The following is a 13742-nucleotide window of genomic DNA, read 5'->3' as shown; positions in this document are numbered from 1 at the left end:
GGAGGAAATGGTAGAGAAGCCAGGCAATTGTAACATTTGTTGCTCTGCCTTTGGCTGGCAGTCTTCAGGGTCCTGCAGCTTAACCTTTTTGAAGAAGAAAGGAAAATACCCAGACTGGCAGAGTGGACAGTGGAGGTGGAGGGGAAAGTGGAGGGAGAGTGGCCAGAAGGGAAGGGTGTGAGCAAAGGAGAGACCAAACCAGATCCAGCACGGCGATCCAGCACGGCTCAGTGGAAAAAGCACGGGTTTAGGAGTCAAAGGTCTAATCCCGACTTCGCCACCTGTCAGCTGTGTGACTTTGGACACCTTCTCGGTGCCTCAGTTACCTGATCTGGAAAATGGGGATTAAGACTGTGAGCCTCACGTGGGACAACCTGATTATCCTGTATCTACCCTAGCGCTTAGAACAGTGTTCAGCACGTAGTAAGCGCTTAACAAATATCAACATTATTATCCTCGTAGAACCCTTCCCCCTCAGATCTGAGTTGGGTCTTTGGATAGTTTCCTGCCCACACTGGCTGAACAGACACCTAGAAAACTGGGACTCTGAGAGATGGAAAGGACTAGTGCCTTCATAATCCAGAGAACAATAATTGTGGCATTTGTTAAGCACTTACAATGTGCCAGGCACTGTACTGAGCACCTAGGTGGATACAAGCTAATGGGGTTGGACACAGTCCCTGTTCCGCATGAGGCTCACAATCTTAATCCCCATTATTCATCTGAAGTAACTGAGGCCCAGAAAAGTGAAGTGACTTGTCCAAGGGCACGCAGCAGAAAAGTGGTGGAGCTGTGATTAGAACCCAGGTCCTTCTGATTTCCAGGCCCGTGCTCTTTCCACTACACCATGCTAAGGTTTTCATACTATATAAAGGCTATTAGAATATTTTGGATTTTTTTTTCGTCCTCGCTTTAACGGGGGTTTTCCTATGTGCACAACACTTTCCAGCCACTTTTGTCCCTAGGTCAGTTTTTGGAATAGACTTTCAGGTAAGAGTTACCTATTAACCGCAGGATACTTCAGATCCATCACCCATGGTTCCTCAATATGTTTACTTCAGGACACTGGTCCAAGAACAATACTTTATAATTTTAGGCCCTGTTGCAACCGTAATTAACTTTAATTATATGTTTATTGATTTCTGAATCAAGTGGTAGTTCTGAAATATTTTCTTCGAATCATCTTCAGCACTGGGCTAAATACCTAGGAGCTGTTTTTCTTCTTTTTTTATTAAATTGAGCGCTTGGGTGAGAGAAAATATAGGGTCAGAGAAGAAAAGCCAATAATTCTAAACACCGGCTTTTAAAGGTTCTTTAAAGAATCATTCTCGCTTAATAAATATAATACTACTCCTATTTTTAAACCACTGTCATCCTCATTAGTATTTATTAAGCGCCTGTTGGATATATTACATGCTTGGGTGTATACAGTAAAAGTAGAAGACAACAGTCTGTGTTCTGAGGAACTTTAATGGAGAAGCTTGATTCTAGTTTAGTGTGTGTGTGTGTGTGTGAAAATAGCACAAATTTATCCCCAGTAAAAATCATTCAAAGAAATACTCAGATTTTCAATCAGTTTATGAAACTGGCCCTTAATCTGCATGAAGAAAGGGTTTTGGCAAAATAGGGGACTAGTGCTCTTAAGTCTTTCAGCCCTTGATTTTGTAGCTGTTGGTGATGACAGAGAAGCAGCGTGGCTCAGTGGAAAGAGCATGGGCTTGGGAGTCAGAGGTTGTGGGTTCTAATCCCGGCTCCATCACTTATCAGCTGTGTGACTTTGGACAGGTCACTTAACTTCTCTGTGCCTCAGTTACATCATTTGTAAAAAGGGGATTAAGACTGTAAGCCCCACGTGGGACAAACTGATTACCTTGTATCTACCCCAGCGCTTAGAACAGTGCTTGGCACAAAGTAAGTGCTTAACAAAATACCATTATTATTAGAATGTAAGCCCGTCAAAGGGCAGGGACTGTCTCTATCTGTTACCGATTTGTACATTCCAAGCGCTTAGTACAGTGCTCTGCACATAGTAAGCACTCAATAAATACTATTGAATGAATTATTGTTATGATGAAAATATTAAGGACCGGAAAGAGTCCATAGACACTGATTCAGACAGACTCCCTGTCTTACAAGGGGCTCACAATCAAAAGTGGGTGGGAGAGAAGACACATGGGGAAGGGGAAAAAATGAACCATTAATGTAGTAACATAATTTTGTTATTTCGGGTCTTACTATATGCTAAATTAATCTGATCGGACATAGTGTCTGTCACACGAAAGACTCACGGTCTAAAGACAGAGGAAGGAAAGATTTTTTACTTCCATTTTACAACTGAGGAGACTGAGCCTAGTTAAGAACCATATCTCCTGATTTTCAGGCCCGTGTTCTTGCCGTGGAGCTTCTCTAGCAATAGAAATAGAAGTTCATTATTGACTAGAAGGAAGCAATCTCGGATTCTTTACTTCCTCGGTCCTTGCTCCCCTGATCCTAAAACTGCCCCAACGTTTTTAAGATTTGGAAAGATGGGAAGGTAGGCTTCTCTGGGTCAGGGACTGTGTCTAACTCAATTACCTTTTATCTACCCCAGCGCTTAGTACAGTGGCTGGCACATAGGAAGCACTTAAATACTAGTATTATTATTCTGCCCAGTTCTCCACAGTCTCTCTCCCTCCCCCCAACACCTCATTTTGAGGGGTGGGATTTGACTCCCCGTATTACCTTGGGCAGCCTAACCTCTACTCTACCAGGCGGTGCCTTATGGATTTTGGATCCCCCAGGAAAGGGAGATTTAGGAACACATTAGGTCCTAGATGCATCACTGATAAGTATAAAAGGCACATTTGTGTCTGGACGGGGAAAAAAGGGTTTTAGAGTCTTGCTAACACCAGGTAAAAAATAATGAGGAGAAACAGTGTGGCCTAGTGGAAAGAGCACAGGATTGGAATTCAGAGGATCTGGGTTCTAATTCCAGCTCTGCCACTTGTCTACTGTGTTATCTTGGGCAAGTCACTTCTCTAGGCCTCAAGTTACCTCATTTATAAAATGGGGATTAAGACCGTGAGCCCCAAGCAGGACATGGACTGCGTTGAATCTGATGAGTTTGTATCTGCCCCATCAGTTAATCCAGGACCTGGCACATAGTAAGCACTTAATAAATACCATTCAAATTAAAAAAGGAATAATTGAATTGGTCTCAAATTAGGCACTCCATCCACCACAAGAGCACCTAGATTAGCACTGTGTGATAAGGAGGAGCAATTTATAAACCTCTACCCACGTTGTACTATTTTATATTAAGATGATCCTAGGCTCTTTTCAGAATGTGAATGAGAAAGAGCTAATATTATCATCAAAATGAAGCTGACTCGTGAAACAAAAGGAGGAACAAGGGCGTTTTCAGCATCTGTGGGATAGGGAGTCCTTTTTCAGGGCAGGGAGCTTACTTGAAGAGGCAGCCATCCAGTGTGACATCCAAATTGGCAGTGAGGTTGGCGGTGAGGGTGAAAAGAGAGGCACCAGAAGGTCCAAATTCAAAGTCCGGGACAAGAGTTTTGAAGGCAAATCAGGGAGAAGCTGTCTAGCTGTAGTCAGTTAGCCGTGATTGCTCTTGGGTGTTGGATTCAGACCTTAAAGCTGAACTCTGTGCCTGCTGGGATTGGTAAATTGTTATGAGAGAACAGTGGGATAAGAATTCAAAAGGAAGAGAGAAATACTTATAACTGCAGAAACTCCACAAGTCAGCCTGTACAGTAAGGTCTGGAAACGATGCCATTTTTCTAGGCCGTGTGTGGGGATCACTACACTGCCCTGCATAGAGTGAGGGCTCGATAAATACCATCGACTGATAAGTTGGTAGGAAGAATGGAGTTGCCTCTGAGGAGTTGGGCAAATTTAGAAGATGACAGGTAGAGTGGAGTTTTAGGGAATGGAATTTGGTGAAGGGGCGATTTGAGTGCTTAAATTGACATAATCCACCATAAAATTATAAACCTGCTTTTGAGCAAACTACTCAGGTAAAAAAGTCAGCGAAAGAAAAGGAAGCAGCATGCCCTAGTGGGTAGAGCACGGGGCTGGGAGTCAGACGGACGTTCTAATGCCGGCTGTGCCAATTGTCGGCTGTGTCACCTTGGGGAGGTCACTTCACTTCTCTAAGCCTGTTACCGCATTGGAAAATGAGGATTAATACTGGGAGCTCCATGTGGGACATGGACTGTGTCCAACCTGATTAACTTGTATTTTAGCACATAGTGCTTAGCATGTACTGCTTAACAAATACCATTAAAAAAAAAAAAAGGCAGACACCCTGTACCTTCTTTACTCCTGCCTTTGCTGCAACCCTGCCCTGGTGCATCACAACCCTGCAGGTTGCTCTGTTAAGATTTTTGAATCTGGGAAGCTCCATCCCGCCCCTGGCACACAAACGTGCTGGAAACTTGTGGGGAGAAGCCCCTGGCTGTTGAACAGTGGCAGCCCCCCAGGGCTGATCAGAGAGTATCGGCATCGCTGAGTGGCAGCCGTGGACGGGGGGTCTTCTGCTTGTTCTCTCCCTCTCCTGCTCTCTCTTTTTCTTCCTTCTGCCCCCTCCCTTCCCCTGCCACACACAGAGCCGGGTCTTCTCCGGGAATGTCATTAGAAGGAGAACAGCCGCACTCTGCCTCTTTGTCTCTTTCAGCCTCTTTCTCTGCCTCTCTTTCTCTCGTTTCCTCTTTCTCCGTGACATCGACTTTTTCTCTCTCCCGATCCCCTCCTCTGTTGTTGACTCCTCCATCCCGTTTGCGGGAAGCAGAAGGGACCTCTGCTAGATTGTAAACTGCGGGTAGAGTGTTGTCTTGTAGAGTGCTCACCCAACCACTTAGTATAGCTCTCTGCATGCAGTAAGCACTCAATAAACACCACTGACTGGTGTGGAAAGCACCTGGTTTGGTAAGGAGCAGAGAGATCCAGATGTCACTGCATCAACATTCAATCAGTGGTATTTATTGAGCGCTTACTATGTGCAGAGCACTGTACTAAGCATTCGGGAGAGTACAGTGCACACAGTGGGTCTGCTGCTGAACATCACTGTGCATCTGCGAGGCTAATTCAGCTGACTTTTTTTTTGAATGTTGAAAATCAAAGCAGATTCCATATGCCTACCATACCACAACACTTATTGATGCTGTTTAGATGGTGCATCAATTTCATAACCCCTTTTTAAAAGTCTCAAGCAAAAACATACAAAGGTTGAGAGAGTTCAGTCGCTACTCAGGGTGTCAGATACTTTGCAGACATTAATAAGGAATTTATTATAAATAGTATTCATGAAGCGGTGTGTGAATGTGCAGAGCAGAATTATCAAGATGGGAAATTTCTGCTTCAGAATATTTATTGATCAATAAAATGATGCTAATAATACTCAGCTCAAAAAGTTTGATCAAATTAAACATGCAGATCAATATACAAAAATACATTAAAGATTTTGCTTTAACCCGTTATAATAGTCAGCAGCTCATTACATATGCCTATGTAAACTTACATAAGTACTTTATGGAAATTTAGCCAGAGTTCATGCCTGCTGATAAAAATAAGAATTACTTGGCTTATTTTTCAAATATCCAACATGGTAATCATTCTCTTTCTAGGAAGTGGAAATGTTTATTATCCTATAGGACCAAAAAATGGTTTGCAGGAGGACAAAGCAGAATTCCAGGTGGAAAGAGCATGGGCTTGGGAGTCAGAGGACCTGGATTTTAATCCCAGCCCCACCACTTGACTGCTGGGTGACCTTGGGCAAGTCACTTAATTTATCCGTGCCTCAATTGTGTGTAAAATGGGGGTTAAGTCTGTGAGCCCTATGTGGGATGGAGACTGTGTCCAACAGAATTGTCTGTAACCACGCCAGCACTTAGTATAGTCCCTGGCACACAGAGCTTAACAAATACCATTACAAAAGGGCCTTTTTCTTATCTGTCACACAGTATATGAAACTTTTTGCACAGATGCATATTCATTCAATTGTATTATTAAGCACTTACTATGTGCAGATTACTGTACTAGGCCCTAAGAGCCTATTCTCCTAAGAATAGATTTTGAAAGGAGCTGCACTTTGGGCTCATCACCTTTGTTGTGTCCTGAGAAGTATTTTCTAAAATGAAATTCCAAGGAATAGGCTTTATCCTAAAAAAAAAAAAAAATGAAAATTCTGAAATTCACATCTATTCTCCATATCAGAGTTCTGGATCAAACTTGCACTGTTTACTAGTTCGAAGATATTTTTGACAGTACTCCTTTAGGGATCGGAAAATCCAGCTGTGTTTTCTGCCGCTATGAAGATTCTTTCTTTGGAATTTAGCTGATAGCTTACTTTCTGACACACAAGGAACAATAAATTTGTCCTGACTTTTTCCGAAGTTGTTCCGTGTCTGTTCAAATTTAATTAAAAAAATGAGAGAGAAACCAGGAACAAAGGAAAGATGCCTCTATATCATTTTTAAGACATTTAGACTAAATCTTCCTGGGGCAGGCTGACCCCAGGCTGGAAAAAATGATACAGAATCCATACTGTTATAGTTGCCTTAATGACATTTGACTCAGTCAGCTAGGGGGGATTTTAACTGCAATTTTGTGTGGAAGTTCTGAAAAGTATCAGGTTAAAATAAGGGAAGCAAGTTTGTTCCCCGCAGTAAGATTAGTTCCTCATGAATCAGTGATATTTATTGAGCGCTTTCCGTGTTCAGAGCACTGTACTAAGCATGTGGGAAGGTACGATGCCTTCCAGTTGGCCTTCCAGTGCAGTCCAAGAGAGGGGCTTGGTGCAGTTCTCTTCATCCTAAACCTAGTCTGCCCAGACTCTGGGAACTAACTACCTTGTGGCTTCTCTGACAGACCGGTAGTGGAGGACAGAATTGGGGGTTATGTGAATTAGGAGGGATGGTTTCGTATTATAGGGTTCTTTACGTGGAACATGTATCATTTGGCCCCGAAAACATAAATTTTGTCTGCGTTTGCCAATTTTTGTTAATGATAGACACTAGAAGTTAGAGCCTAAAGGCCTATATGATAAGAAAGCTTCAACTCCTCAAGGGCAGGGATCTCGTCTATTGTATTCTACCTTCCAAGTGCTTACTGGCTCAGTGGAAAGAGCACGGGCTTTGGAGTCAGGGCTCATGAGTTCGAATCCCAGCTCTGCCACTTGTCAGCTGTGTGACTGTGGGCAAGTCACTTCACTTCTCTGTGCCTCAGTTCCCTCATCTGTAAAATGGGGATTAAGACTGTGAGCCCCACGTGGGACAACCTGACTCCCCTGTGTCCACCCCAGCGCTTAGAACAGTGCTCTGCACATAGTAAGCGCTTAACAAATACCAACATTATTACTACAGTGCTCTGCGCTCAGAAAACACTCAATAGAACAGGTAGAATGTGTCTACCAACTCTGTTACATTGTAGTCCCAAGCGGTAAGCGCCCAATACTTACCATTACTAGATACCATTGATCGATTTTTTTTTTGAAGAAACCGATTTCTGTGTCAAGATGGACGGAGTGTAGCGGGCACCATGCTGTTTGCAGAGCGGCTGAGTTCAAGAGAACGAGTGGAGGAAACAGAGTGAGGAAGAAGGTTTACCAACCTCCTTGGTTGAAAATGTGCCACTTCTTCTTCACAGGACAAGAAACTGAATAATCCTGAATGAATGAACGTTTTTAATTTTACCGCTTGGATTTTGCATGTTGATTTAGGGGAGGAAAGGATTAAATTGTAGTTTAAAGCACTAATCATAAAGTGTTTCAGGCGCGTTCTCTTAAATCGCAGTAAATACGGGAAGGTTTGGTAAATTCCTTCTTAGATTGTGATACCCACCTAGGATCAGAGACTGGGGTCTGATCTGGTCATCTTGTCTCTCTCCCCACTGCTAGCATTTGAAAGTGATTAATAGGTGCCGAATTATTCATTTCTGCAGTTATAAGAATCTTGGGAGAGTAGTAAGTGCATTAAGATACATTTCATCTTCTTCTCTTCTTAGGGGATATTATTTTCAATGCTCATTACCCGGAGCTGCCTCCAGATTTTATCTTTGGAGAGGATGCGGAATTTTTGCCAGATCCCTCGGCCTTGCACGTGAGTATAACTGGAATGTGCATGTCATCGTTATTTGGTGGAGAAAGTAAGACTTGGCTTCAGAGAATGGCTTAACTGGAGGAATTTACCAGAAATGTAGTTTTTTCCCCTCCGTCCCTTATATTTCTGTTACGTGAATAACTTCAGTTCTTCTGCTGATTAAAAGTTAAATTCTTTGGTGAAACTGTATTTTCAGAATGTTCTAAATGAGTTCAAGACTCTATGGGTTTAAATGATGTACACCCCAGGGCAAGCCACATTTAAAATATTCCATCTGATGCATGAGGAAGGTTTTCTGAGTTCCAACAAGGATTAAGCAAAGAGCAAAAATGTGTTATTTGGGTGGTAGAAACCTCTCTTTACAGTGGGGAAGAGTATTACCTTATGTTACCAAGAAGGAGAGAAGCAGAGTGAGTGCATAATGAATGCTATTATTTTGGGCAAAAGTCAGAAAACTTGATGATAATGTTAAAGTAACAACGGGAATAAATTTTGGGGATATGGTTTGGCTAATGTGGAACCAAATTGAGCCTTGGTGCAAAAATATTTCTGCACATCATACAAACAGAATTTATCGAATTCCTTTCAATCAATCATTCCAGTGGTATTTATTGAGCACTTAACGTGTGCAGAGCACTCTACTGATAATGATGATATTTGTAAAGCACTTACTATGTATCGAACACGGTTCTAAGCGCTGGGGTCGGTAGAAGCTAATCAGGTTGGACACGGTCCCTGTCTCAAATGGGGCTCCCAGTCTTAACTCCCATTTCCAAGGTGAGGTAACTGAGGCACAGAGATATTAAGTGACTTGCCCGAGGTCATATAGCAGTGGTGGAGCCAAGATTAGAACCCAGGGCCTGTGCTCTATCCACTAGGCCCTACTAGGTGCTTGGGAGAGAACAATATGACAGTTGATATACATGTTCCGTACCCACGGTGAGCTTACAGTCTAGAGGGGGAAACGTTAATTTAAATTAATAAATTACGGATGTGTTCGTAAGCACTGTGGGGCTGAGGGTGACAGGAATTTGTCTTAGGTGGAGCATTATCCTTTCCCACAAATAGCCTCCCTAGAGGCACAAATTGGAGCTCCATGAAATACCTTTGCATTTGAGCACGAGGGGCTTTTAGGGAGGAATGGACTTTTTCCTTGCGAAAATATGTGCGTAGTCTGTGAAGCTGTACTCACTCCATCTGCAAAGTTCTAATTCCCGACCAGTAGCTCCCTTGAAAGCTAGATTTCTTGTCGATGATGATGACGTTATTCATTGTGTTCACCGTGGACTGAGCCCTGAACTCAAGCTCTGGGTTCCATGCAAGAGAGTTAGAATGGACACAGTCTCTGTTTCACACAGGGCTCAAATTCTAAAAGGGAGAGAGAACAGGTCCTGTTTCTCAGTTTATACATGAGGAAGCTGAGACACAGAGAAGTTAAGTGACCGGCCCAAGGTCATGTAGCAAGACAGGTAGCAGAGCCCTCACTCGAACCCAGCTCTCCTGACCCCCAGCATTTTCCACTAGGCAACACTGCCTCCCTGTAGAGGTGACTGTTGCCAACCTGTGGTTCAGGTCAAGGAAGTGAGCTGTTTTTAGGGATCTGCAAATGTCAATTCAGCTCCCTAGTCAGATGCAGTTACTGCTCCTCAAATTCCTCTGCCTCTGTTTACCTGTTTGCTTGTTTCATGTTTTTTGTCTCCTTATTGTGTTTGCTAGTTTAGTTAATACGTAGGATTGCTAGACCGCCAGTGCGCACATCCATCCGGATTTTTTTCACTCAACCAGAAGTGGACAGGTGTATTGTTTGAGTCCTAGCAATTCTGTCCATTATAAAATTGACCATCTTATTCAAATTTCATTTGAGAACATTGACAGAGAAGGGCAAAAAACCCTCTTTTTCCAAATAATCCTGATGTTGCCCTGAAACTCACGTGGCTGGCTCTTCTCCTACCTCACCATCTCTGGTTGGTGATTGGCCTGGAACTCCTGCTGTGTCAACAGTCACTACTTTATCGGTGCCCCTTGTTGCAGTAAGGGTAGGTTCGATTTAAGTATGGTCTCCTTTTCATCAGTCAATCAATTGCATTTATTTATTCATTCATTCAATAGTATTTATTGAGCGCTTACTATGTGCAGAGCACTGGACTAAGCGCTTGGAATGTACAATTCGGCAACAGATGGAGACAAACCCTGCCCATGCGCTTCCTCTGTGCAGAGCACTGTACTAAGTGCTTGGGAGAGTGCAGAATAAAGAAATTGGCAGACACATTTCCTGCACATAATGAGCTTACAGTCTTGAGGGAGAGATAGACCTCAGTGCTCTTTACTGGCTTAGTAGGGGCCAAGTGTTGGGGTAGATAGAAGTTTGGACCCGGTCCCTCTCCCATATGGGACTCACAGTCTAAGGGGAAGGGAGTAGGATTTAACCCCCATTTTACAGATGAGGAAACTGAGGCAAAGAGAAGCTAAATGAGTCGCCGAGGATCCCCCAGGAGGCAAGCGGTGGAGCCGAAATTAGAGCCTCCGGCTTCCAGCCCTGTGCTCTTTCCGTCAGGCCCTGCTGCCTCCCGTTTTAGGCTGCGTGACTGTCCCAGTTTGAAAAAGGGCACAGTGATGTTTTAAAGGGAGCGAATCCATTACGTGCTACTAACGAGTTAACATTGAATGCGGCTTAATAGAATAAATTTCCCCTGTTGTGGTGGGCAGAGCGTAATCTAGGTGGCAGTGACGCCTCTCTGGACTGTGCCCAGAGAACAGATGGCTTTTGGCTCGGAATGGGGGAGGAAAGCCACGTGACGTGATCTCTACCCACACATCCCAGCTCGGCGAGCGAGAGCGGGGTGCGTTATTAGGGCCCAGCTTCCTCCTCTTGGCGGTGCCTCAGTTCCAAGCTCGCCACTCTTCTTGGACCTCGGAAGGTGGAAGAGGCTTTGGCTCGGGGACAGAGGGGCTGTACTAGGTGGGAGTAATTGGGCGGGTCTCCACGTTGAGGGACTGGGGTGAGAAGTGGAGGCTTTGGGCCGAAGCGGCTCTTGCACAGAGAGGGGTGCTGTGTGTAAGGGGAGCAGCCGTGGAAACGAGAGTGAAGATCAAGACTCGGGGCAGGTTGAGATAGTCGGAAGACCTATTTTACAAGAAAATGCAGCAGTGAGGCACAATGGCGTAGGGCCCGGGAGTCAGAAAGTCATGGGTTCTGATCCTGCCTCTGCCCCTTGTCTGCTGTGTGATCTTGAGCAAGTCACTTCACTTCTCTGGGCCTCATCTGTAAAATGGAGAGTGAGACTGTGAGCCCCTTTGGGACAGGGATTGTGTCCAACCCGATTTGCTTGTGTCCACCCCAGTGCTTAGTACGGTGCTTGGCACGTAGTAACTGCTTAACAAATACCACAGATATTATTATTATTGTTATTCTGAATATTATTATTTTAGTTAACTCCTAAACCTTTTCAGCAGAACTGTATTTGTTTTTGTTTCCTGAATGAACTCCTTTCACTCCTGAGAAATTTTCACATTGACAGTAAATCACCTTTGTCAGGTCCTTTTCCTCCAGGTTGACTCTGGGTAAAATTTTTTTTTGTTGTTGGAAAAAATAATATAATTTTGTCTTTTCCAGAGATCATCTTGCATTTCTGAAATACCTCCTTCCTTATGCTTTTGAATCACAAATAGGACATACCACTATTAAAATGACAGATTATTCCTTTTGTTCATTTCACTTTTTTTGTGTTTAATTTCTTTCTGTGATTTATCTTGATGATTAAATATAAACTATCTTGCATCATACCTTCAGGTTTAATGGGCTCATATATTGTAATCAGAAATATATTTAGTACGACTAAAGGAGTGAACTACATTTACCATAAGGATCCAAACTTTCAGGTTTTTTTTAAATTTAAAGGGCATTTAAAATCTTAATCTTTTAGTGTAATTTCTTCAGAGCTTAGCCAACTCCTTATAGCTCCTGCCTAGAAGGTAATATAAGCAACATTTTTTTTTTTTTCTGCTTTTAAAATTACTGCCAGTGAGACTGAAGCAACAAAAGGAGGGAAATTATATTGCGATAGGATTGTAATTTAAAATGTTTGAGCAGACATGGAGGGAGCTCAGGAGGTACCGATTTGGCTGTTTGTTTAGATTTTGTCTTGGCCGTAACTGCATAATTCGCCCATGACCCAAATAGTATGAAAATCATCATTTCAGAATGTTAAACCCTCATTCTAGAGGAATCTTGAAGGGGAGTGAGGCGTACGTAATAGTTCCCGCAGTGAGCGGACAGTAAATACCATCGCCTGATTGATTCCCCAAATTCTCCTCCATGTTTCTCAGCCACACCTCCACCCGTTCTGACTCAGTCTCCGTAAAGTTCCCTCAGACTGTTATTTTCCCAGAAGGTGATCAGCTTAGGCACATACCTTCAGATGACTCGGGTGGTGTAAACAACAATAAGTAAGGCAATAGTCCAACTTTTTGGACAACGGGACAAATGATGACAAAGAATTCACGACAGTCAAAGGCTCATTTCAGGCCAGGGTCATGTAAAATGAAACCCATGTGTTTAGTGAAGTTGGCTTGGGTGGGTTTAAGTGTGAGCGCTTAACAAATACCATCGTTATTACTATTATTTCCCCCGGAGTGTTTTCCCCGAACCACACAAAACTTCTTTTTTAGTGGTATTTAAGTGCTTACTATGTGTCAGACACTATACTAAGTGCTGGGGTTGATGCAAGTTACTCATAGGACTCAGTCCTCAGTCTTAATCCTCATTTTACAGTTGAAGTGATCGAAGCCCAGAGAAGTTGTTACTCCTCCGACGTCTCACAGCAGACAAGCGGCAGAGCCGGGATTAGAACTCAGGTTCTTCTGACTTCCGGTCCGTGCTCTATCCACTAGGCTTCTTTTTCCCGAAGCAGCAGTCCACAGAACCTGCTTCTGCTGTAGGCAGGCCTGGCGCCTTTAGCTTATCTTTAGGCCTACGGGTGTCAGTAGTTGCCAGATTTGGAAGTGAGGCCTGCACTCCCTGCCTTGACCGTTCGAGGTTTTTTTTGAGGGGGCAGAATGCCATGAGATAGATTTAGTGCCCCAGTCTGTGCCTTCTTCCATTACGTTGGCCCTCTCCTGTAATAATAATAGAATTTAAGTTCTTAATATGGGCCAAGCACTCTATTAAGCACTAGGATAGACACAGGTTAATCAATCAGGTCAGATACAGTCCCTGTCCCACATAGAGCTCACAGTCTAATTAAGAGAAAAAACAGGTATTTGATCCCCATTTTAGAGAATCAATCGAGAGTACTAATTGAGTACTCACTGTGTGCTGAGCACTGTACTAAGCACTTGGGAGAGTACAATACAACTGAGTTGGTAGACATGCTGCAACTTGCATCACTACGCAGATGATTCCTAAATCTACCTTTTCAGCCCAGACCTCTCTATGCTTGGCAGTCTTGCATTTCCTCTGGCCTTCAGAACATCTCTCCTTGGATGTTAAACCTCAAATTTAACATTTCAAAAGCAGGACTCCTCATCTTCCCATCCAAATCCCATCTTCCCCCGACTTCACCATCACTGTAGAAAACATCACCATCCTCCCTGACTCACAAGCCCATAACCTTGGCATTATCCTTAACTCATCTCTCTCATTCAACC

At 43.4% G+C, this 13742-nt stretch overlaps 1 protein-coding gene across 5 annotated transcripts in view; it reads left to right on the top strand.

Moving 5' to 3' along the window:
* BABAM2 (BRISC and BRCA1 A complex member 2) overlaps window positions 1-13742 on the top strand; it is a 311772-nt gene that overhangs the window by 52534 nt on the left and 245496 nt on the right. For all 5 annotated transcript variants that reach the window (XR_003762063.2, XM_029072333.2, XM_039913076.1 and 2 more), the window contains exon 4: window positions 8002-8096. Coding sequence is in view for 4 of the 5 variants with exons in the window: in XM_029072333.2 (XP_028928166.1) it covers window positions 8002-8096 (95 nt within the window). In the remaining variant the exon portion in view is untranslated. The remainder of the gene's footprint in view (window positions 1-8001; window positions 8097-13742) is intronic.

Source organism: Ornithorhynchus anatinus, chromosome 9, assembly GCF_004115215.2.
Source record: "Ornithorhynchus anatinus isolate Pmale09 chromosome 9, mOrnAna1.pri.v4, whole genome shotgun sequence".
Classification (NCBI taxonomy): domain Eukaryota; kingdom Metazoa; phylum Chordata; class Mammalia; order Monotremata; family Ornithorhynchidae; genus Ornithorhynchus; species Ornithorhynchus anatinus.
Note: the sequence above shows the minus strand (reverse complement) of the source record. Positions and strands in the feature narration are given on the sequence as shown.